Source organism: Phoca vitulina, unplaced genomic scaffold (genome assembly GCF_004348235.1).
Source record: "Phoca vitulina isolate PV1807 unplaced genomic scaffold, GSC_HSeal_1.0 scaffold2, whole genome shotgun sequence".
Lineage (NCBI taxonomy): Eukaryota > Metazoa > Chordata > Mammalia > Carnivora > Phocidae > Phoca > Phoca vitulina.
In genome coordinates this window covers 67,436,145-67,461,275 of record NW_022589705.1, presented here as the reverse complement: position 1 = coordinate 67,461,275, position 25,131 = coordinate 67,436,145, and the positions used below count along the sequence as shown (strand labels likewise).

Here is a 25,131-nt window from a genome sequence, read left to right as displayed (position 1 = left end):
AGGTCATAGAAAATTGGAAAAGCAAAGTTATAAAGAGGACAGAATTACCCTGCAGAGGTGACCACTTGCATGTTTTAGTGTGTTAATCTTCCTGATTTTTCTAGTCAGATATTAGATTATGTCCACGTACGTCTTTTTATACTAAGTAGTTGAAATCATAACATACAGCCTGCCAACTGTTTATGATTAGTTTCAAATGTGGAAAAGTTGAAGGAATGAAAACACCGTGTGTGCCTCCCATACCCAGCGGCCGCCACCATGTTGCCATGGGCGCTGTCTCTGCACGCATTGGGGTACACACACTGGCCGCCACCTCTGGGAGCGGGCTCTCACCACCAGGTCACCTGAAGTGCACCGAGAGGCATCTCCGAAGGATCCTCTCCTATATACACATGCTGTTACCACACTGAAGAAAATAAGCCATATCTCAGGATATTCTCCCATCTTCAGTCCATATTATTTTTTTCCTGCTTATCCCAAAAATGTGTTTTATAGCTTTTTTCCTTTAAACCAGTATAAACCAAACCAGGGTCACCCATTTCAAAGCTTTGTTTCTTTAGTCTCTTTTAGTCTAGCACGCGCCCCCCCGCCACACCTTATCCATTTTTTTTTAAATCGAGGCATAAATACTCCATGAAATATACATGTCTAACTTGCACATCTCAGTGATGTTTTGTATATGTAAACTGTAAAATTCCTGCAAGTTTCACTTAACATAGTGAACATTTTTCCTTGTCATTACAGTGTTCATAAGTGGGGTGATTTGGGGCCACTTACGGTTTTGTAAACAGAGCAGATGTCACTGTGTTAATTTTTCTCTTGTGATTGGGAGGCTGTTTCTGTTTCTTCTATTCTATCTTGGTCACTCTTGTTTTGGCCAGGAGAAGGAAAATACCTGCTTTGGTTTCGGCACCATGGTTCCTGGCTGGGCCTGGTCGATGGGGCTTGTAGGGGTGGATTTTAATTGTCTGCAGTGGCCTCACTCTGTTACAGTACACTTCACTGAGGTCACTCACACGGCAGCTGCCAGGTCTCATTAGAGTCAACATGACTATGAAGGCAGAGTAGGTAACTATTTACACTGAGCCAGAGTTGCCAGAAATGAGCAATTAAATGGGCTCCTAGTATAAGTATGTACCAGAGTGTTCCTTGGGCTGCTCTGCATAGGTCTGTAGGGCCTCTTCACAGCGGTTCTGTCTTGGAAGAAGTGAGATCATTGGAGGGGTTGTAGCTGGGGATTCCTGATGCCCACACATAGCTGGATGCAGTGACCCCAGGGAGGGCGTCACGTGGTGTGGCTGGCACGGAGCTGGTCTCCTGTCAGGTGCAGGTGCTGCATACTTGGACCTTTTTTGGACTCGCTTGCCAAAGAAGGACATCCCAAATGTAACCTCTCATACTTCCCTCACTTGGGGGAGCATCTGGAGAAACACTATGGATTAGTTTATTTTGATATTTGTTGTTCCTTTTACCAAAGATTGCCTTCAGTGACCCATAATCTTAGAGTTACGGTGTTTTCCTACCCCCTTGACCTTGTTTCTATTGGAACCTAGTGGGCTATGCCCATCTCACTGATTTAAGGGGAACTGGAAAGTGTGCACCTTTATCACTTCCATCTTGTTTTGCGAGCATCGTTTTTTTGTTTTCTATTCAGCAATGTGTCCCTTTCTTTTGGGAAGATGGCACCCAGAGGGGATTTTCCTTCCTCAGGCAGTGCTGAGGGCTGATGAATCATATGCTCTGTTGTCTAGAGTCATGAGGAGATACGTATTTGTCATCTAGACCAGAGGTCTGTGAAGGAGCAGATAGTAAATATTTCAGACTTCATAGAAGGCCTTTCGCCTTCTGTCACATATTCTTCTTTCTTTCCCTTAATCTTTTAAAAATGTAAAAACAATTCTTAGCTCCCCAAGTGGATTGCATTTGTCCTATGGGCCATTGTGTGCTAGGCCTTGGTCTAGACTCAAGGTGTTACATCCTTTGGCTGGGAAAGAGGGTTCATCTTGGTCATGCTCTACCTTCCTCTGAGCAGAGCCAAGATAGTTGGGGATCCTTGTCCAGAAAAGGCAGATATCCCACTGACCTTTCCAGAGGGAGTTGGAAAGTTCTGACCAAGGCACATGGTGTAAAAACTTTTAAGCCTTGCCATCTCCTTGTTATTTGTTTTTTTCCTTGTTTCCCTTCAGTGCAACTGTAGAGAAGACTCTTAAAAGGTAGGGACTCAACATGCTGACATATTGGAGGCAGCAAGTAACATGGTTTCTGGCAAGACTGTGTCTCACTGTGCTGCCCTTGGGCATAGGATTTGAACGCTGGCAGCTGTTAGGGGAGAGGAGAGTGGGTTGAATTCGGGAAAGAAGTCTAACCAGAGAAGGTGCTACAGGCAGGAGTGTCTGCAGTGTCATCCAGGTATTGAAGGAGTCTTTTGAAAATCACTTCTGCCCTTTGCCTTTATCATACCTGTAGGGTCTTAGGTTTAGGCCAAACCTGGAACCAAGGATCCAGGCTGAGCTCATTCTCTCTCTAGGCAGAGCTACAGATGTGCGGGACTGGTGCTGACTCATGCTCTGCTTCCTGCTCTAGAGTCATCTGAACAGCTGACCCCTGAGGAGGAGGCTGAGGAGACAGAGGCCTGGGCCAAGCCCCTGAGCCAACTATGGCAGAACCGACCCCCGAACTTTGAGGCCGAAAAGGAATTCAATGAGACCATGGCCCAGCAGGCCCCTCACTGCGCTGTCTGTATGATCTTTCAGACTTACCATCAGGTAAGCCCACTTTATTTTCTCTGTTTAGCCAGGACCAGCAGTCCAGAGGGGAGCGAGGTTTAATTGTGGGTATATATAGCTTGTCCCTGGTTGTCTTGGGAAAGGCTGTTCTTCTTGTGTTCTCTGCCCCATCTGTGTACTGGTCAGGCTTCTCCGGCAGATAATCCAGCAGTGTGGGTTTTCACTTGAGAATGGTTTGCAGAAGAGCTGGGGTGTGGCTTAGTCTTGGAGGGATTCCCTGTGGGCATCCTGGGGCACTCACACTGTTTGCAGAGGAACCTGTTTTTCTGTTACCATTCTAGTCAGTGATTGTTCCTTCTGGGTGGTTTTTCGTCCTGGCCAGTCTGGAGCACTGTACATTTCGTTACTGTGGTCTGCTGGGTCCTCCAGTGTTCTTTCTTTTCCCATTGCCACAGTGGATACGGGCAATAGTCAGAAGAAATTGGGGGCCGGGGTGGGTGGGGAGGTAGGAGCAGAGGGTTTGCAGGAGGGAGAGGAGTGGGGAAGCTCTGGGGCTGAGTTGGGCTGTGCCCCCTGGGCTCCTGAGGCATTTGATGGCCATCCTTGGGCTCAGCTCTAGGAGGTCAGGAATGCGTCCACGCCAGCATGTGCCAGGTGAGCAGTTCAGTCTCCACTGGGACCTGCACCGTGGGGGAGGGGGGCATGTGGAGAAGCCGTCCTCTGAGCACTGAGCCTAGTGTGGCCCCAGATTGACGCTTGCCGAAGAATGGAACGTCAGACATATTTTGGATTAGTAACTCACTACTCCTTTCCATTGACAAAAGAGCAGATGTGAAAAACTGTACGTGCCCCTGCCTCTGAGACAAATGAATGGCCTGGTTGTCGGTCAGCAGACCTACTGTGTGGGTCTCAGAGTTTCATGAGGGGCCTGTGCCTAGGGTTGACATATTTCGGGCCCTGTCCTTGAAATGGTGGTAGAGCCAGCAGGTATCTGCGGTCAGGGTGTTTGCCAAGGGAAGTACGCAGACATAGCCTTCTTTCTGAAGGGACCCCGAGCTGGCAATCACAGGTGAGGCCACAGCCGTGTGGCAGTGTTGCAGCTCAGGTGACTCGCTGCCATGGGCCCCAGGGGGACACCTGTGCTAGTCCACGAGGAGCGTCTGCTCTGGGTCCTGTCCCTGGGTGGGGGCCACCACGCGGTGCCGCACGTCGGGGAGCCCGCAAGAGCAACCTTGCTGACAACTCAGCACATTTTATTACCACTTGATTTGGGAAGATTGAAATCCCAGTTGCCTCTTACCTCGCTCCCTTTTCTCAGTTGTCCCCAGGGGCCTTTGTTTGATGCCGCTGTGAGAAATTGAATTTGAGTCATTAGAGGTAACTTCAATTAGCAGCTCTGGGATAATGGCTATGCACCCGGGAGCCGTAGCCAGAGTCCTACCAGTAAGAGAGGCAGCTTTCTGCTGACAGAGCAGGTAGAAAGCTGGGAATACAGGCGCATGTTCACTGAGGGATGCACCTGCTCTCCCCATAGGTTGAGTTTGGAGGCCTTAGTCAGAGCTGTGGAAACACCTCAGCTCTAGCCCCGCAGAAGCAGAGGACCAAGCCATTGATTCCAGAAATGTGTTTCACCTCCACTGGCTGCAGCACGGACATCAACCTTTCTACCCCTTACCTTGAGGAGGACGGCACCAGCCTTCTCGTTTCCTGCAAGAAGTGCAGTGTCCGCGTCCACGCCAGTGAGTGCCTCTCTTGTAGCCTGCGGCCTGACCCAGGTGCCTGGGCCTGCTCGCCCCATGTTGGCCTCCCCCCAACCTGCCAGGGGCCTTCCCAGGCCCTCAAGTACAAAGATTGCTCTTGTGTTGTTGGGGGAGTTGGCTGTTGATGGAGTTGGAGTCGCACTGACTTTGGGGTCAACCTTGTGCTGTTCTCTGGGCCGCAGATACCAGGAGGCGATTTGTCTGTGCTGCTCCCTATGTGTTCAAAGCAGGCAACCTACAGTCTCTGACTTTTCGAGACATTGGGCCATACTGTATGGGTGAACCCTGGGGCCCCTGACTCTAGAATTCAGGGGTTTTTCTGTAAGATTTGGTTGCGGCTTTCACTTTGATGGTATATGGAAAAGAGTTGCAAGTGTACATTCTCACTCTGGCCTCTGGATTTAATTTGCTCATCTTGGTATTCTTGTTAGGTTGTTATGGGGTTCCCCCGGCAAAGGCTTCTGAAGACTGGATGTGTTCTCGGTGTTCAGCCAATGCCCTGGAGGAGGTGAGTGTGTCCACAGTGTTGCTGTCTTCCCCATGAGACTTGGGGTTTGCTCAGGTCCAGGTTTTTTCTTGTGGACTTTCTATATCCAGCAGTGTGCACCGGGCCTGGTACACGGTGATGTCAGAGAGCGTGGATTGTCAGAATAAATCCCCATGACAACGTGGTTGCTGCCCAGCTGTGGCAGGGCATGAATGGAGTCTGGAAGCTGTGTTTGCTGTTTGCTACATTGTGTCTGGACCACATAGAGGTCCTCCTGTGGACCAGCAATAACCTCCTTTACAGAACTTAGCTATTGGGTTGGGCCATCAGAAGAATGTGGTTCATTTGGTAGCTTTCTCTTCATCACCCCCTGCCCCGGAACCTGGCAGTACCCCACATAGGAGGCAGGCAGAGCCCTATAATGCTTTCAGTTTGAGCAGAGTGTTCTTGGTGACTGCTTACAGTTGTTATTATTAACAGTAACAGTGGAGACGATTATGTTGAGTCAAGCAAATACTTCCTGTACTTTAGCCCTGGGTGGTCTCCCTGTCTTCCTGTAGGGGAGTCCTGCTTCCATGGACTGTGTAGGCGAGGCCCCATGTGCCATTAAGCCGCTTTCTTATGTGAAGGCTGCAGTTACCCAAAGGAGGCTGAGGAGGGAGCAGACTGGATGTTAATGACTTGGTGGTAACCAGCCCTCCCCCTCTCCCTTGGCAGGATTGCTGTTTGTGCTCATTACGAGGAGGAGCCCTACAGAGAGCCAATGATGACAGGTGAGTTTCCGAGCAGAGGCTGCGGGGCTCGTTCTGGAGCAGCATGCAGAGAGACACTGCGGGCGGTGGCTGTTCATCAGAATGACTGATGGAGGGTTTGGGAAGTGCGTCGCTGGAGCTGGAATAGCATTTCCAAGACGAATTTTAAAAATGGGATGCCAAGGGGAGCCAAGCAGTCCTAGACCTTTCCGATCTAGCTTCTCCTCCGAAGCAGAGAGATAAGTGATGTCTTCCTTTCTGTGGAGCTAAGACAGACTCATGAGGTTTGGAGATCCTGCACCGATGATGCAGAGGCTCCAGGGGCCGGAAGTGAGAACAGTTTCCTTATCGTAGCTGGGGCTGGTGCAGAGGTGGCTGTGGCCATGGGCTTGTGAGCACGTGTCCACAGGCACACTCTCCCTGGCTCAGACCTGCTGTTGGAAGGAGGGTGAGTGTCCTTGGGGAGCAGAGTGGGACATCGAGGAGAGCGCAGGCTCACCCGCCTCCTGTGGAGTCAGATCTGCAGAAGTCTGGGCATCATAGCTGGCAGGCAGCTTTTTGTCCACCGAGCTGACCCTTTGTGCCTGGTCTTCGCTTACTTGTTCTGAGGTAGAAACGTGAGGGGGGTGAAGTGTTTGCTCTGGAAAAGCTGCCTGTCGGGATAGTTCACACAGATCGGTGGGCAGCCGGTGGTGAATATCCTGCTTCCGGCTCTTGTCCTGTGGGAATTGGAACCTTCTGCAGCACAAGAACCTCCCCCACCCTTCATGCTGTTCCAGGTAGACGGCTCTTCTGCTTGCTGCTTCCACGCCTTTAAAGGCACTTGCTGCCATTACTCAAGGTCATTGTGTTCCTCATAGTTGTGAGTGAGCACTGTTAAAAGTTCTTCCTTACTTGGAGTGGAAATGGCTCTGCTTGAGCCCCGCACCTTCACCTTATATTCCTAGTTCTGCCCTTGTGGGGCCACGCCAAACCAATCTGTTCCCGCTCTTGTAGAGAAGCCCCGCATTGTGTGGTAGGTTTCCACCTGGCCTGATTATAAGAGCTCTCATCGTGGTGCATATCAATTTCTCAAAATGCCCTGATGTCTATTGAACAAACCCGTGAGAGTAGGTCGGGCCTGGGCCAGACCTTAACGAGTGAGTGTGCTGTGGGGGAAGGGAGCAGAGGGAGAGGTCATTTCAGCCCAGCGGAAGAGTTTGGGTGAAGGCCTGGAGGGGAGACCTGTGGCTACTGGCAGAAAGGGTGCACATGGAGACATTTTGAGACATTACTACCCAGCTCCTGTGGTAAAAGAGGTCCGTATAGAGCTCTCGGATTTGTTCTCACTCCCTGAAACCTGCCTCACTCAATTAGCTATGGTTCTGCTCATTTTGTAACAGATTGTGAATGAATTTGTGGTGTAAGAAGCGCAACCCTATGCTAACCCAGGGTGGTGTGCTGGGGACCCATTTACATACTCAGTGTGGAGACACTCCTGGTTCTTACCTTGCTGGGTCCTGGGACCTTGCAGGTGGAAGTAAGAGGCCACGTTGGGTTGGGGAGGGAGCACTATGGGAAGGCCCCCCCACTCTTGAATCCATAGATTGGATGAGGAGGCCACAGGACCTTGGAGCCAGAGGTGACTGAGGTAGCCTTTGCTTTTGGCAGGTGGGTCCACGTCTCGTGTGCTGTGGCAATTTTGGAAGCAAGGTTTGTCAACATTGCCGAAAGAAGTCCAGTGGATGTGAGCAAAATTCCCCTGCCCCGCTTCAAACTGGTAAGGAAGAGGAGATGGGCTTGGGGACTCTCTACATCATTGCCCCATTTACATGTCTCTGGGTGGAGAACATAATGTTTCTGAGGGCATCCTCCGCGTGGCCCAGTGGTCCACTTTTACCCTTGGTTTTGGTCAGGGTTTGTGAGTCACCGTATGGTTAAAACTACTTAGTGAGGATACACATATTCAGATATGAGGTTGAAAGAGGTGTGTGCACCCTCTTGTCTTGGGAGGAAGGTTGCTCGTTGGGCTGTGTGCATTTGGGCAGGGGAATGGTGGAGGAGACGGCGCTGGTAGCTCCTGGAGTCCCTGGCTTGCTTCCCTCGTGTTGTAGAAATGCGTCTTCTGCAAGAAGCGGAGGAAAAGAGCCGCCGGCTGCTGTGTGCAGTGCTCTCACGGCCGCTGCCCGACCGCCTTCCACGTGAGCTGCGCCCAGGCTGCGGGGGTGATGATGCAGCCCGACGACTGGCCTTTTGTCGTCTTCATTACCTGCTTCCGGCACAAGATCCCCAATCTGGAGGTGAGGGAGGATGCCGGTCTGGAATCCTTTTGACGGTTTCTAGGATCATTTTCTCTGCAGGCTATCCATTTCTTGTGTCAGCAAGTATTCTCTCTGGCGTTCTGCTTTATGGAGCGTGCCAGTGAGGAAGGGACGAAGAGGCGGCCCCCGTCCATCTCTGCTCCCTGCCTGGCACCTCCTAATCCATTGGCACCAAATGGCTTGTGGTTGATCCCTTGTGATTCTCTGTGTAATTGTTTGCCACTCCTTCTCGGGGGGCCCTAGCTTATTAACACGAGCATTCTTATTCCCTAACACTATGTCCGGGACAGAGCAGGGGCTCTGCAGATAGGGTGAGCTGGTAGAGAGAGCTCGGAAGAGTTAACCGTTAACCACCATACAGTAGAGATTTTTGTGCTTTTCTAAATAGTGAAGCTTGGAGAAAATTACATGTCATCTTAGTTAGTTAGACAGGTTATGAAAGGGTTTGGGTAGAAGGTGGCAGTTGAAGTGGGACTTCAAAAGTAAGTAGGAATTGTGAGAGGGAGGGCATTCGGGGCTTCAGAAGCAGAGCAAACACGTCTCAGGAGAACAACATATAAGACTGGTTCTGGGAATATGGCCGGGCTGATATTGAAAGACAAGCAGCACCAGCTGGACAGGTAAGCCCCTTGACTGCCCTTCTTAGGAGTTTGAGCTCTCTGAGGGGAACTTTGCAGAAATTATGATTTTGAGCCATGTTTCTTAACAGTTACTCTGGTGGTGGATTCAGAGGCTCAAAGAATAAGAATTTGAGACAGGGAGACTGGTTAGCCTGGGAGCAAAGTGAGGTCTGCAGTGGGAACACATAGCTCTACATAGGTAGAGCTTTGGGGTCACATCTAACCGTGGGGTCCTATGATGGGTGGGATTGACAGGGTTTGTTGAACACCCTGGAGAGATTAGCCTGGGGAAGGGGTGAAGGAGTATGAGTTTAAGATGGCTCAGGTTACTCCCCTCAAAGATGGAGAGGATGCAAATATGATGCTGTTAACTGTGACTGGAACTGATTCAGAGTAGGGCTGGTTTCCGGGGGAATGGGGGAGAGGTGAAAAAGAGGGTAGGGCATTTGACTTTGAGGTCATTTCTGGAGAATTCTGATGGAGCTAGCAGCAGGCGCTAAAAAGCTGCTTTAACTATGAGGGTGAAATTTGGATCTTACGAGTCTTTAACAGGGTAGTTCAATCCAGTTGCCATTAGAAACCGGGCTCTGGAGAGACGATGGACTCTGAAAAACAAACTGAGGGTTCTAGAGGGGAGGGGGTTGGGAGGATGGGTTAGCCTGGTGATGGGTATTGAGGAGGGCACGTTCTGCATGGAGCACTGGGTGTTATGCACAAACAATGAATCATGGAACACTATATCTAAAACTAATGATGTAATGTATGGGGATTAACATAACAATAAAAAAAATTAAAAAAAAAAAAAAAAAAAAGAAAAAACACAAAAAAAAAAAAAAAAAAAAAAAAGAAACCGGGCTCTGGAGATTCCTGATATAAGGAGCAGAGAGCAGAGCAGAAGCCTGTGGAAGTAGCTGAGAAAGTAGAGACAAGCCAGTGGAGAGGGATCAGGAGGCCGTGTGCTCTGGGGCGGGTCTGGTATAATGCTCAGTGGTGCCCCACACTGAGGAGTTGCCATGGGGTCTTCTGGTCAGAAGTCAGACTGTAGTTGGGGGAGTTAAGAGTCGAATAGAAGAGACAGTGATACAGCCTTATCAGCAGCACGGTGAACACGGTAGTGAAGGACACAAGAGAGTACCAGCCTGGAGGAGCAAACCCGTCACTACCATGTGGGATCATAGCAGAGGCCTTGTTGGCTGGCTGGATTCTCCTTTTCCATAAAGATCTTTCACTGAGCACGAGAGGTGGTCAGGTGGGTTAGGAGCTCAGGAAGAGGAAAAATAGTCTTTGTGAGAAAGAGACTGGAGGGGCGGTGGGTGAGGTCACGCTGAGCCCTGACGGCTCGGGAGCAGTGGTTTGGTTATGGTGCCAGGACAGTGACTTGGGGATTGTCACCAGTACTCCATATTCTTCAGTTTGCAGCCGTAGACTGCTGATGCTATGAGAAATGGGGGGACTGTTGAGTATTTCCTACACACTCTTCAAATACTGACTGAGCGCCTGTCACATGTCAGGCCCAGGTTTAGGTGCTGGGAGTACACCAGTGAACCGGGCAAAACTGAGCCTGTCCTCCTGCTGCATACAGTTGAAAGACTTATAGAAACGTGTAAATGGTACAGTATATCTGATGGGGAGGAGTGTGGTGGATAAAAACGTAGCAGGACAAGGGGAGTGGAAGAGGGATAGTAAGGCACAGTGTCAATAGGTTGACATTTGGATGTGAAGGGGCCAGTGTGCAGATGACTGGGGAATAGCATTTCAGGTAGAGGGAACAGCAGGGCAGAGACTCTGTGGTGGGAACCTGCTTAGCACACATGCTCAGGGATAGCAAGGCGGCCCGCGTGACAGAGCGCAGTGCTTGGGGAACTTGGGGAGGAGCGGTTGGATACAATGCCACGAGATGCTCTGGGATCCCATTTGCATCAAGGGCAAGTTCAGAATGAGAGGGTGATGTGAGGGTCCCAGAGATGGCAGGGCCCTTAAAATGGGGAGTCCCTGGTCACTTGGAGCTGAGGACATCCAGGGAACCTCAGCCTTTGTGCTATAGCCCTGAGTGTAGAGCTAGTGCTGAGGTGAGCATGGAGCATTGTCTGGGGCCCTGGGCTCAGATCTGTGGAGTGTCCACCTTGATGTGTGTCTAAGCTGTGTGCAGTAGTAAGTGCTATTTGGTCACTCCCTGGCAACAGTAGGGAAGTCACAAGAGTCTCTTATGGGGTAAAGGAACTAGGTGGAAGGTATAAGACAGTAGGGATTGGGAGCTAAGGAGGTGCTACATTTATGGAGGAAAACAGGATGCTAGTTTCTTGCAGCATCCCTGCTGGGCTGTGGAAAGACCTGGTTCACCTCCCATCCCCTAGTCCTTTTTACTTTTCCGTTCCCATGCTCGTCCCTCCCTGAGAAAGAAAAACCAATTGATCTTGGTCTCCATTTTCCAGTCCTGTCAACTGCATGTGGGAGTAACCGCAGCCCCTGTTTTTTCCAGCGTGCCAAGGGGGCCTTGCAGAGCATCACAGCGGGCCAGAAGGTCATTAGCAAGCACAAGAATGGGCGCTTCTACCAGTGTGAGGTGGTCAGGCTCACCACTGAGACCTTCTATGAAGTCAACTTTGATGATGGTTCCTTCAGCGACAATCTGTATCCTGAGGACATAGTGGTAATGTCTGCAAGGAGCTGCTTGGGCAGTCTGGGATGGGGGTGTTTCTAGGTCTGGCTGGCGGACTGACTGTGGGCCTGCCTGCCATTTCTAGCCAGGCCCAAAGTCCCATCAGTCTTTCCCTCAACAGAAAGAAGCATTTGTATTGGTCTTTCCTTACGAAGAAAATTGTGTGCTGCTGGTAGGCTACTCTGCTTCCTCGAGAAGCTCATAAGAATCCGTGTTTTTGCAGTACTTGGCAACGTGCTTCTTCAGTCTAAACCACTGTTGTAATGCCGTGGAGGGGCCCAGGCAGTGGACTCTGACCAGTGTGCCAGGACCAGCTCCTTTGCTTACTAGTAGCTGTGTGATTTTGGAGAATTACCCAACTCTCCTGTCGTGCCCTCTTAGTAGACATGGAATTTGCTTTTGGTTCTTTACAGGTGAAGGCTTTGGGGCGGAGTAGAAACTACTTGGAGATATCCCTGGCCTGCTTGTGTTATTGACACCAGACACACCCACTTCTAGGTTTCCTGGCTTAGTATGCAGGACTTAGTTCGAGTTTCCCTTACCCTTACCCTGCCTTTTCGTGTGTTAGACTAAGCACCAAGGTAGAGGGATGAAGCCACTTTTTTCTGCCTTTATCAAATCCAGTATTTCCCACCTATACGCCGCATTAGCAACCTAGTTGCTAAAAGCACATTCATTAGTTCTAAGGTAGACTGAAGTCATAGTAAAGATGATGTTAATAGTATTTGTGGCAACAGAATAGCTATAATTTACTAAGCTTTTCTAGTATACCAGGCCCTATACAAAGTGCTTCATGTCAGGTGTCTCTCACTTCTCATACCAGTTCTGAGAAGCAGGTGGTGGTATCTCTAATTTACAGATCCGCGATCTCAGGACTCTGTTTTCTAAAAGTTACTGAGGACCCCACAGAGTCTTTTTTTTGTGGGTAATGTCTATCAACGTTTACTGGAAATTAAAATGGAGATTAATTGATTTAAAATAGTCTGGGTTTTTTTATGGGGCGCCTGGGTGGCTCAGTTGGTTGAGTGTCTGCCTTCGGCTCAGGTCATGATCCCAGGGTCCTGGGATTGAGCCCTGCATCGGGGCTCCCTGCTTGGTGGGGAGCCTCCTTCTCCCTCCCCTTCTGCTTGCTGCTCCCCCTGCTGGTGCTTTCTCTTTCTCTGTCAAATAAATAAGTAAAATCTTAAAAAAATAAAAATAAAAAAATAATCTGGGTTTTTTAATTGAAAGATACCCATTTTAAAACTATTAGTGAGAAGAATGCCATTTTTCTACAATTCTGCAAATCTCTTTATTAGTTTTTAAGATTTTATTTATAAGTAATCTTTACACCCAGTATGGGGCTCAAACTCAAGACCCTGAGATCGAGTTGCGTGCTCTACCGACTGAGCCAGCCAGGCACCCCAAATTCTGCAAATCCCTTTAATGTTATATCTTCATTCAATCCATTGTGATATATTGTTTTGGTTAAAGTATTGGGAAGAAAATTCAGCCTCACACAGTTCTGTAGTAAATGGAAGGGGGAGGCGTCTTTTAATAGCCTTTCATACCATTGTGATTATTCTTTGATACTACACCAAAAGTCAATGAATAGTGATTTCTTAAAAGTTAGTTGCAGGGTGGTATCTGAAAGTAGGTCAGTAAACTTTGCACGCTCTGTTACATTAAAATCCACTGGCATATCTTGCACTGAGAATGAATCTTGACCTATGCATAATTTTGTAACACCGTACATTGGTTATTTAGAAGGTACTCATGCATTGGGCTATGCAGATCTTCCAAATGTTAAATTTTCATTATACAGTATCAAAAAACACATTTATTAGTACCACTATTCTCAGAAATATCTTTGTTTATTTATTTAAATGATTTTTTTTAAAAGTAATCTCTACACCCAGCGTGGGGCTCGAACCCACAACCCCGAGATCAAGAGTCATGCTACACCTGCTGAGCCTGCCTGGTGCCCCTCAGAAATATCTTTAAATTTGGCAAAGCTTCAAGCTTATTGTACAACTTTTCTGAAGTTCTGATTTTTCTAAAAGCTTAAGTTTTATTATTGGCAGTACTATCATTTATTTTCCTTGAAGTGACAGGCTTATTTCATTCCTTTCCAAGAGGATGTCTGCCAATACTAAAGTCTGAATAACCGTAGTTTGTCTGTCAGCCAGTTTTTCAAATAAAGCTGGTGTCCCATGATAAAAGCAGCTCACAATTCAGTTACACAGTGCTTTTCAAGATAACCATTGTCCTTCAGCATGCAGCCAAAGTGTCCGTCTTTGAGTACTTACATGTACTCAAGGACTAAGGTTTAAAAAAATAAGTTTTTCTGCTTCATCAAGATTTTTCTTTTTTTTTTTTTTTTTCCGCTAAATTATGAGTGCACAGTGGTGAAGAATACAATAACAACTGGTAATGCTTGGAGCCGCTGCCTTGCGCTACGGTACAAGCAGTTTTACCTATTAGAGATTTTACACCATCGCTGCAAAGGTCAACACAGAGAAGGAGGCTAATGATGTTTTTAATAGTACTCTGAAATCCTCATTCTAGTATTTCTTCAGGGCAGAGCCCTGTCCTTTGATCTTTAGTGGGACGGTTAAAGGAATTCGAGAAGGATTCTTGATCTTGGCACCGTGTTTATTAAGTTTACTCTAAGTTTATTCTGGCTCCTCTTTTCTGTTACCTCAGCGCATCAGGAGCAGAGATACCAGGCAGACTTTGACTCAGCAGGCAGGGCTTTAACTATCGTATCTTTTAGCCCAGAGGGGGCCTGCCTTGCTTGGATGTCTGAGCAGGAATTTGTCCTGGTTTATTCTTCCCTAAGTAGATAGTGGTAACCCCTGTGCTCAGAGGGATCTTCCTTTCACTCTTCTCCCTTTCTGTTTCCTCAGAGTCAGGACTGTCTCCAGTTGGGTCCTCCTGCTGAAGGCGAAGTGGTCCAAGTGAGATGGACAGATGGCCAAGTCTACGGAGCCAAATTTGTGGCCTCCCACCCCATCCAGATGTACCAGGTAGCCAGAGGTTTTTGTTGGGGGCTGGGGAGTACTTGATTATTCAGTGTTTCCTCTTTGGCTAGAGGCGAATCTTTGCTCTTGGGAGAGCTCACCAGTTAGTAATAACCCTTTCAGAACTTGGGGCTGCCCTGTGTCCCGTCTGCCAGAGGTGGGTTCAGATTTGGCAGTCCTTCCTTCAGTGTACTGGATCCTTCCTGTGATGGCAGGAAATTGCCACTGTGCACAGTGGACCAGGGAGTCAGGGATATCTTAGCCAAAGGTCTTTGTTTACTTGGTAGGTGGAGTTTGAGGATGGCTCACAGCTTGTGGTTAAGAGAGATGACGTGTACACGCTGGATGAAGAGCTTCCCAAGAGAGTCAAGTCCAGACTGGTGAGTGTGTTTTCTGTGTGCCCTTGGTTCCCGCCTGGGAGGGAGGGAACAAGGCAAGGGTGTGTCCTTTTGTTCTTTCTTTGGGGTGGTTGGCCACAAAGTGCTCATTTGGCCTGCTTATTCTTCTATAGTCCGTAGCCTCAGACATGCGCTTCAATGAGATTTTCACGGAGAAGGAGGTTAAGCAGGAAAAGAAACGGCAACGAGTGATCAACTCAAGATACCGGGAAGATTACATCGAGCCTGCGCTATACCGAGCCATCATGGAGTAGGTGCTTCCCTGGGCCAACAGGTGCCCAGCCATCACGGCGAGAGCACTCTGGGGTTCCACAGCACAGCAGACACTTGGAACTCTGAAGTCTCTGAAAGTGAAGTTGTAAAATGAAAAGGAATGGAATAACCGACCCCATCGTCTTCTCACGCCCCCACTCCCCGTCGCATTCCGCTGTAGTGGAAGGACAGCCTTTCTTGGACATGTGGCAGCAGCCGCCTGTCTCCCCGCTGAAGGGCTGAGCATTGCAATGCTGGGGCCGCACTGGCCCCGGTCTGCAGTGGGGTCGACTCTGCTGGCTGGGCTGGTTGCCTAGGACTTAGCTTCCTAACAGTCACCTGCACCAACTAGGCAGAGGTGCTGGTGCTTACCCCCTCCCCCTTTTGTATTTATGTGTGTGCGTGCGCGTGTATGTGTGTGCGTGCGCGTGTATGTATGTGCGTGCGTGCGTGTGCGCGTGTGTGTATGTTTGGTCTGGACCAGCTTCTGCCAGCCCCTGGCCTTTACTTTCTTCTTTGCCTGTCCAGGGCAAACAAAATGTGAAATTCTGCCCTCAGCTGAGCTGAGTAAAGGCTCCTGGGGGTTGGCTGGAGATGGGTGTGGCATCTGTCTGTCCCTGGAACTGCCTCAGGGGAGGCTGGCAAAGCTGCAGTATTGAGATGTGAAGGAGTTAATGCACCTCCTTATCCTGTCTTGAAGGAGGAGATGGGGATAACATGGGTATGTGCCCATATCACTCTAGGCATAGAGCCTCTGTGGCACAGTATTAGAGGGTGTGGGTGGGAAACACCCTGAAGGGGGTTCTTAATGATGGAAGCAGGCAGAGCCTGGTGGGTGATTCTGTCAACAGAAAATTGCAATCATGCAGGGGCTGGGAGGGTTAAGATGAATTGGGGCCACTGGAGACCAGGGGCAGGCTTAGATATGTCCCTGGTCTGGGGGTGGGAGGGAGCTGATTTGGGGGTGGGGGTGGGACTGGAGGGCAACACTGAAGGGGTTAAACAGGTTTTTGCTCCTCATGAATTTGTTTGCCTGGGCCCAGGATTGGAGGGCTTCACACCTATACCCTGTGTATACAAGAATCAGATTTATAATACTTCCCTGTTTTTTGTTACGTATGAACGCTATAAACCAAATTATTTTGAAAACTGGTGCATCACCTTGTCCTTAGCAATAAAATGTGTTGAGCAGAGGATTGGTTGTGTCTGCCCCAAGGAGCCTGAGTGGCTCAGGGTCAGGCTGGGGGTGTATCTAGTCATAAGTTCTGGAGCAGGGCCAGGGATTTTAAGAAGACTCAGGCAGGATCCAGGAAGCTGTCCTAAAAGCGACGGGTTCCTTGTCAGTCCTGGTCCTGTGGCTGTGTGTTAGACCAAGCAAGGTGACACATGGGAGGCAGAGGCACCTGGGGCTATGAGCACCTTGTTTTGCTTCCTTTGCCTTAGGGATGGGAAGGAGGAGATGGAGGACCAGACCACTTTCACAGTCAAACGGGGTTTGGTCTCACTTCTGCTGCACTTGATTATCTTCATGGAGCTAGTCTAAGTTCATATCATCTGTGTTCCATGCAAATTGTGGAACCAGCATAACGGTGGTTTAAGAGCAAGGGACTCGACCCCCGGTGGGATCCAGTGGGGTCTTGAAGCTACTCTGGGTTGCCTGTAGTTGGTGAGAAACTTCCCTGGAGGAAGATCCGGTCCCTTCGTCTGGTGGGTTCCTGGGGTATATATAGGTGGTTGAGGATGGAGCAGCAGCAGGGCAGGGAGGGGCCAGTGACTAGGTGTGGGACTGGGGCACAGCAGAGCTGCTCCAGCTGGCCCTTGGATGACCAGGCACTTGTTTCATGGCCCTGTACAGATGCCAGAGAGGCTTGGGTCAGCTCAGCAATTCTCAATGCTTCTTTGTATCCTGGGGTTTGGGAGGTGGTTGCTACCTGGTGTCTGATTGGGGGCAGGCGGGGGGAAGGGAGGCGCAGCAACTTTCAAAGATACTTTTCTATGCCAACTCCCTCCTGGGGCCAAGAAAGGAAAGTTGACTTTTTTGTCCAGCATCCAAGAATTCATTTGGGAGATGAGGTGGGACCAGGCCTTAATGGATTGTTGAGCCCTGGGAGCACTATCTTTGAGGGGAAGGAACACTTCTCTAGACTGGCAGGGTCCCAGGCCCTGCTACCTCTCACGGACCCCACCATCTCCATCCGCATCCCTGGTGAAGAACCTGCAGGGCTGAGGTGCCTGGACTAACCCCAGCAGAGCTCTTAACAGCTGACTTTTTCTAGAAATTCTGCACTTTGAATTTTGGCTAAAGTAGTAACTCTGGGGAAATCGAAGTTTAGAGGTGATGAGGCTTGCTCAAATCCGACAGAACAGGCCGTTGGTTTTCTTCCTCACTGCCTGCCAGTGCAGTCAGGCCCAGGCCCTAGAGGACGCACTCCAGGGAAGCCTTTTTGTCAGGGCAAACTGCCCTCCTTTCCTGAGGTAGCATCTCTGGGTTGGCAACCAAGGATCGCAGCCTGACCGTACCTTCTCCCTTCTGTCCATCCCATCGGTGGTATCACGTTTCAAATTGTGCCCCAGGTGGATCCGGTGCTCAGTTGCGGGAATGAGGTAGGGTGGGAGAGAGCTGGGACCTCGGGAGCCGAAAAGGGCGAGTGCTCCTGTGCCCGGACTAAACATTTTCTGCCACAATGAAATGGGCAGGACAGCAGGGAACCCTGTCCCCTTATATGCCATAGGATCGGGCAGGGTCGCCCAGCCCGCAGAGGCCCCCAAACCTTGGGCCTCAGGGAGCCCACTGGCGGTGCTCAGCCGGGCTCCCGGCGGCAGCTGCGGCCCTTGTGGAATGACCGTGGCCACCCTGCATCTGCTCCCGCGAGGAAACAGGCTCCCGAGGGGCTGGGTCACGCCCGCGGGCATCAGATGTCCGTCTCCCGGGCGTGAAGCCGGGGGAGGATTGCTTCAGGCGGCGAATGTGCTCCGGGAAGCCGAGGCGAGGCGTCCGCGCTGACCTGCAGGCTGGGCGGGCTCGGCCCGACGCGGCTCCGCACCGCCCGCAGCCCAGGTCCCCGCGGAGGGTGGGGTGGGCGGGTCGGGGAACTGGGGGTGCCCGTGCCTATTGGGCCTCCGCGAGCTTGCGCTCGCCCGCTGCCCGCAGCGCAGCTCTGCATTGGTCAGCCCGGCGCCCCGCCCGGCTCCCGCGGCCCCATTGGCCGCGGATGCCCGACCCCCGGCGAGGGCGCTGAGGCGGAGAGCGGGATTGGTGGTCGCGCCGTCCCCGGGTCGCGGCCGCGCGCTCCGCCCGCCGCTGCGTCCCCACTATGGCGGCGCCCATGCAGCCCACCGCGTCGTGGGCGCCCGCCGGGCTCCCCCGCGGCTGTCGCGGCCGCGTGCACCCTGGCCTCCGCCTTCCCGCCCGCGTCGGGCCGGGCGCCGCCTCCCCGCTGCCTCCCTCTCCGCTGCGGTAAGGGCCCGTCGTGCGCGCGTCGGGGCGCGGCAGCCACCGCGGCTAACGGTGGCCGCGCCGCCCCTCCCCTCCCCCGCCGCCCCCGGTCCCGGCGGGGCGCGGAGCCTGGCCGCTCGCGCTGGGGAAGGGAGGGTGGGGGCATGGCCTAGCTGCCCCCGCCCCCCCTCCCCCGAGCAATGAGGTCCAGCTCGGACTGGGGGCTCGGGCCCGGAGCGCGGCCCCCGGGCGACCTCACCCGGGAAAGGGGGAGGGGTGGGCAGCCAGGCCTCGGGGGAGGACGGCGGGACCCGGGCCGCGCGGTGTGAGGTCACCTGCGTGCGAGACCCCGCAGCGCTGCGCACCTTGGCGCAGAGGAGGGACCGGCGAGCGGGCCTCCGCTGTGGGAAGAGGAAGGAAAAGTCCAGGGAAAGCTTGAGCGGGAATCTGCAGCGCACTGGGTAGCGGTTGTCATTGCTTACTGCTCTACTCGCAGCCAGACGTTCAGGTGACCGGGTCAGTTTGATGGGCGAAGGACGCCTCTCTGGCTTCCTTTCCTTCTGGCACTTCTACCCATTGTTAAGTCGGGGATTTTGCTTGCAAGACGAAATATCTTCGTGATGAGAGCAGGTTTGGGGGAGGATGGTGTCCCACGAATGTTTTGGATTTCTTTTTTACCACTGCTCATTTTAATGATTCCTCAATAAACTTCATTTCTGTTTGCGCTTCCCTCACAAACGAGGGAGTGGAACGTGTGAACTAAATCATAGTAGGTAATTGAGAGAGAGAGAGACCAATGAAAGCAGCTGTTATTTTGTAAAAACTGGGAACTTTTTTGTGGATATAGTTTGAGTTGTCTATACTATACCTAGTTGAACTTGAAGGTAGAACGAAAGCACTTATTAGGTTCCTGAAAGTAAAATAGTCCTCATGGAAAATTAGGTTATTTCTCAGTTCAAATCACCTTAGAGTGATGATCGTTGAACTGTTTGGTATACCTAAAAGTCAAAAGGACCAAATGGTGTTTTCAAATCACCTCTTAAGGCAATAGCAGCTCCTAAGATGAAAGATTCTTCACTCAAAGACATCTTGAAATATTAAGTGATGAACCTCACCATTTTGCATGTCTAAATGTGTAGTCGTGGTTTAATAAAAGTAAGTTATTAAAGAGGGAATAAGATGTGCATGTTCTTAGAGTAATTGACTTTGGATCATCAATAAAGTGTCTAATGAGTACATATTATGTACAAAGGCAGTAAGAATGTGGGGAAACTGAAGACCTGTCATGTGAGAGACTTGTTCTGATCAGCCTAGGAGATAGTTGTGGGAATACAGGGCACACAGGACACTGATAACTGATGATACTGTCTCTAGAATTCCTAGACAGTAGGTAGGAGAGTCTGGGAAAAGGAGAAACCCATGTGTTTGAGGAAGGTTTCACAGGGAAGCTGAGGCTTGCCTTGAGCCATGACTGGGTAGGCCTGGGGGATGAAGAAGAAGAAGGGAGGAAATGAGAAAGTGAGGATGGTCAGGGTGGGCAGGGGAGAACCTGAAATGCTCATGGGTGAATCCAGGGGGTTCTTGTTGGAGAAACTGGGAGGTAAGTTTGTATAAAGAAGGTAGGTGGGTCACATCAAATGGAGAAGTACCTGGGGCGCCTGGGTGGCTCAGTCGTTAAGCGTCTGCCTTTGGCTCAGGTCATGATCCCAGGGTCCTGGGATCGAGTCCCACATCGGGTTCCCTGCTCCGCGGGAAGCCTGCTTCTCCCTCTCCCACTCCCCCTGCTTGTGTTCCTTCTCTCACTTTGTCTCTGTCAAATAAATAAATAAAATCTTAAAAACAAAAAAATGGAGAAGTAACTGTCTCAGGCAGAGCAAAGGATGAACAGGTAGTAGCATTTACTTCAGCTAGCCATTAGAAAAATATACAGTAGCACTTTGTTGGTTCTTGTTACTTTTCTGATTAATCTCAGCTGCGTGGACTGACAGTCCTTGTGGCTACCCAGGATCTGCACCTCGAGATGCCCTCTTGCCTTTCTTCTCTCCCCTTATGTTCACTTGGTTGCCAGGTCTTGCTGATAGACCTCTACACTATTTTTGGCATCTGCTGCTTTCCATTTCTGCTGTCATCAGGCTTATTTGGAGTCATTGATACCATGCCTTGAATTATTGTGGAACCCCCCCCCCCAAATTTTTTTTCTTATCTCACTTCTCCAGTCAAGACTTTTAACAGTTCCCCGTTGTCTGTTGAATTTAGCACAGATCAGCCTGGCAGAGACACTATGGGTAAACTCATTTCTTGCCATTCCCTTAGATTTTACTATTTTTCCAGGTCAGAAGAACTATTTGCTCTTTGTGCTTTGCTGTTTGTGCTCCATATCTTTGCTTATGTTGCTTTTTCTATCTTAAATGACCCCCTTGAATCTCTAATTGTTGGTTCTTACCCATGTTCAGGGCCATGTGATACGGAACTTTCTTTGTGAAACTTTCCTTTCTATCTAGATGGGACTTGTCTCTCCTTTAAACCATTATAACACTAGAGTCTGCCTTTTTGGTACAGTTGTCAACCTAAGACTGAAACTTCTTCAAGACGTAGACTGTCTTCATCATCTAGCACAGTGTTCTGTATATAGTAGGTACTTGACAGGTGTGTTTTATATTGAACATAGCTTTGAACCAAGATGGATGCAAAGAAAATTCTTTGTACAAACAAAATGTTCATCATAAAATCTGTAAAGAAAGTTATTTGTGTGAGAGAATTCCTTACTAAGAGGTCTGATGAGGGGCACCTGGCTGGCTCATCAGTGGAGCACATGACTCTTGATCTCTGGGTTGTGAGTTCGAGTCGAGCCCCACGTTGGATGTAGAGATTACTTAAAAATAAAATCTTTAAAAAAAAAAGAGATTTGATGATCTGATGTATTCATCTGGGTAACTTGGATTAGGCTGCATTAACAAAAATCCATTAAGACTTAAGTGGCTTAACAGAACAAAAGTTGATTTCTCATTAGTATGAGTGCACAGGGAACTGTGCTCCTCACAGTCAGTCAGGGACCCAGGCTGATGGAAACTCCATCTGAACATAGTGTTTCGATGGTCATTTTGATTGAGTGAAAGAAGGTGGTTAGGGGGCACGGTCCCCAGATGGCACGTGTCACTTTCGTTCGCATTTCATCAGCTAAGGCAAGTCACATGGCCATACCTAACTTTATTTATTTATTTATTTATTTATTTATTTATTTATTTATTTAAAGATTTTTATTTATTTATTGAGAGAGAGAATGATAGAGAGAGAGCATGAGAGGGAGGAGGGTCAGAGGGAGAAGCAGACTCCCTGCTGAGCAGGGAGCCCGATGCGGGACTCGATCCTGGGACTCCAGGATCATGACCTGAGCCGAAGGCAGTCGCTTAACCAACTGAGCCACCCAGGCACCGCATACCTAACTTTAAAGAAGAGGAGGGAGGGGCACCTGGGTGGCTCAGTTGGTTAAGTGTCTGACTCTTGATTTCAGCTCAGGTCATGCATGCTCTCAGGATCGTGGGATTGAGCCCTGCATCGGGCTCTGTGCTCAACGTAGAGTCTGCTTGTCCCTCCCCCTCTGCTCCTCCTCTATGCACGCTCTCTCTCTCTCAAATAATAAATAAATAAAATCTTAAAAAAAAAAAAAAAGAAGAGGAGCAGGGAATTGCAACCTTAGCATGTGCCTGGAAAGCAAAGAGCCAGATCTAATTGGTGGGCAACATGAGGGACTACTACATCTTTTATGAGTACCACAGTCCATAGAAGATTGGAGGTAGCAAAATCAGATGGCCTGCTAGAGACGAGCATATTGACAGTAGCAAGAAATAGGATCTCTAACTAGGCGTGGGAGGAGGGTGGGTTGGGAGGTTAGGACTCCATAACAGGCACCGTACATGCCTACGGGCCGGGGCTGCTGGTACAAGGGCAGGCTGGTGTACCCTAGTCCCAGCAGAGACGTGCCAAGGGCATCACTGTTTTACAGTGCCCTCAGTAGTGAACACAGGAAAGGTCCTGAGGCATCCCCAAAAAAGTTAAATTATATTCAAGTTATTTAGCCAGGAAGAGTGAAATAACTGGAGGTACATTTTCACTTGTATAATTAAACTAAGAAGGAATCTTAGTTTAACGTTGGTTTTATTGGGTTTCCTTGAGGCCATCAAACTTTGGTATTTGGGGAGGAGATTTCACTTTTTTTTTTTTTAAGATTTTATTTATTTGAGCGAGAGAAGGGGGAGGGGCAGACAATCTCAAGCAGACTCCACACTGAGTGCAGAACCCGAATTGGGGCTCGATCTCCTGACCATGGCCTGAGCTGAAACCAAGAGTTGGATGCTCAATCGACTGAGCCACCCAGGCACCCTGAGATTTCACTTTCGATAAAGAATAGAAACATGGAGTGCTGTTTGGAGCCGTGGTTCAGGAGACAAGATCTGGGTTGAAATCTTGTCTCTGCCACTAATTGTCTGACATTGAGCAAGTGTCTTCTTGAGCCTGAGGTTATCAGTAAAGTGCATAGGGTGTTTTCAATGCATACGGCTAATCAGAAGAGTTGGTTTATGTAAAACACTTGCATAGCACCTGGTTCAGAGTAAGCACTCATGTTCGTGAGCATCGCCAGGAGCAGCAGCATCAGGGTTTGAAAAAAACTTTGAGAAAGCCCAGGAATGTAAGTAGAAGGGTTCCCTAGATTTTCTTACCTTTTCTTCCTTTCCTTGGATAGCATTCTTACCACACCTTTCTTATTTTCACATTTGTCGTATTTTATTTTACTTAGTTGTGGGTATGTCTGTCTCTCATCACACGAGGCACTCCAGTCATCCCCCAAATATTTACTGAGCAGGTGCTGTGTGCAAGGCCCTGTGCTAGGATCATGGCATTGTAAATAGGAAAGGGATGTCCCTGGCCTAAAGGAGCCTATAGTCTGGTAGGACCGGAAGCCAGTAAGCCAGCAGTTAAAATACATTGTCACAAGGGCTGTGTTTTGAGGGTCCTGTGAGATCTCCAAAATGAGACCTGGTATCACACTGGGATTATAAATAACGGTTTTCCAGAAAAGTTTACACCTAACCTAGGTCTTGAAGAATCGCTAGTTATTAGCTGGGTGGATGTGGGTTTGACAGGCTTTCTGACAGGAAACAATGTGTGTAATGGCCTAGAAACACGAGAGAGTGTGGCTACATCCTGAGGACACTTGAGTGGCCGGAGAGAAAAGGGAGTGTGTGGAGGCTGCCAAAGGCAGCTTGCAAAGGCTTTGTGAGTTCAGGAGTCAGAGCTTTATCCTGCAGGTGATTAGGAGCCACTGAAGGATTTAAAGGTAGGAAATCAGCTTTGTTTCTTATTAAGGTGACTGCGTGTGAAGGAGGTGGAGGAGTGAATACCCCATTTCCCTGACAGGGGAAGTTCTGGGGTTTGCAGCCGTGGTCCTGTGCCTGCTACACAAGGATGTTGATGTCTGGGGAGAGATGAGAGTGAGGTGAGTGTGGGGAGGTCACCAGTTAGACAAGGGCGGTGATGTGACTGGGTAGTCAGGGTCCTTCCCAGGGGTGGAGGAGAGCACCATGGACAGGGGTCTGCAGACCAGGATTTCTATCAAGGTTTCCCTAGTTTCTGCAGTATGACCTTGGGCAAGCTCCAAAACCCCTTGTATCTTGTTGGTTTCCAAATTTGTAAAGTGGGGTAAAAAATCCCTATCTTGCAAGGTTGCTGCTCTGGGAATTCAAGCAAATAGAAAGCCTGGCACTATTAGATAACATAAGGGACCTCTTATAATAAAAACAGTTTTAAGACTTCTAACGTTTAGGATATTACCTGGTTCATAGTAGGTGCTCATAAGCCTTCGATCCCACCGTCTTGAGATAGCCACTGCCCACATTGTGGTTTTGTTTGTACATCTTAAGTGGTTAGTGAATGCTGGTCTGGGAGTGGTAGGCATGCGGAATTATTCTGAGATCAAGAAGGGAAGGACTGATACGGATATCATGCCAACGTACACATTCTTTAAATGCCAACAAATTATATATGGCTCTTCAGCTGTTCCCCGCCCTTGCCCACGAGTGCACACGCTCCTGCCCCGGCATTACCGTAACAGGCACACTGCATGTGCGACCGGACTGCGTACTTCTTAGGCCTGGCCTCGTTGACTGCTTCCCCCTGAAGTGCTGCTCCTCTTCAGTCTTCTTCTGAGCATGGTTTTAAAGATGATAATGGGGCTTTAATCAGATTTGTTTTCCATTAGGTTCCTCCCTGGTCATCCTGGTTGACGGGAGTTCCTCCCCTCTGAGCTCCTGTACAACTTAATATATGTTGCTCTGATTAAATGTCATCTACTGTCTTCTTGTCTTACCATTATTTGTCTACACGTCAGTACATTTCCCCTTTTCCTTGATGTCAGCTTTCTTACAAAATAATGAAAGATAGCATGTTTATGTATTTTTGACATGACTTAAAAACCCACTGAAACCTTTTGTTTGAAATATGTTGAAAGGGTTAAAAATTCTATGATGGGCACCTGGCTGGCTCGGTTGGTGGAGTGTGTGATTTTTGATTTTTGGGTCGTGAGTTCAAGCCCCACGTTGTGTGTAGAGATTACTTAAAAGTTTTTATTAAAAAAGAAAAGGGGCGCCTGAGTGGCTCAGTTGGTTAAGCATCTGCCTTCGGTTCAGGTCATGATCCCAGGGTCCTGGGATCGAGCCCCACGTCGGGCTCCCTGCTCAGAGGG

General features: G+C 49.4%; 2 protein-coding genes across 5 annotated transcripts in view; both read left to right on the top strand.

Annotated features, from left to right (window-relative positions):
* KDM4A (lysine demethylase 4A) overlaps nucleotides 1-16,482 on the top strand; it is a 43,741-nt gene extending 27,259 nt beyond the window's left edge. The window contains exons 13-22 of one of the 3 annotated variants that reach the window (XM_032430864.1): nucleotides 2,584-2,765; nucleotides 4,261-4,465; nucleotides 4,918-4,994; nucleotides 5,691-5,746; nucleotides 7,376-7,484; nucleotides 7,819-8,004; nucleotides 11,125-11,295; nucleotides 14,193-14,312; nucleotides 14,594-14,686; nucleotides 14,818-16,482. In XM_032430864.1, coding sequence (XP_032286755.1) covers nucleotides 2,584-2,765; nucleotides 4,261-4,465; nucleotides 4,918-4,994; nucleotides 5,691-5,746; nucleotides 7,376-7,484; nucleotides 7,819-8,004; nucleotides 11,125-11,295; nucleotides 14,193-14,312; nucleotides 14,594-14,686; nucleotides 14,818-14,958 — 1,340 coding nt within the window. In that variant the 3' untranslated portion in view covers nucleotides 14,959-16,482. The remainder of the gene's footprint in view (nucleotides 1-2,583; nucleotides 2,766-4,260; nucleotides 4,466-4,917; nucleotides 4,995-5,690; nucleotides 5,747-7,375; nucleotides 7,485-7,818; nucleotides 8,005-11,124; nucleotides 11,296-14,192; nucleotides 14,313-14,593; nucleotides 14,687-14,817) is intronic. The other 2 variants (XM_032430883.1, XM_032430874.1) reach the window with 2 other exon arrangements.
* A 1,854-nt stretch (nucleotides 16,483-18,336) lies between these two features.
* Nucleotides 18,337-25,131, top strand: part of ST3GAL3 (ST3 beta-galactoside alpha-2,3-sialyltransferase 3) — a 182,188-nt gene continuing 175,393 nt past the window's right edge. For both annotated transcript variants that reach the window (XM_032430828.1, XM_032430819.1), the window contains exon 1: nucleotides 18,337-18,413. The gene's annotated coding sequence lies outside the window, so the exon portion shown is untranslated. The remainder of the gene's footprint in view (nucleotides 18,414-25,131) is intronic.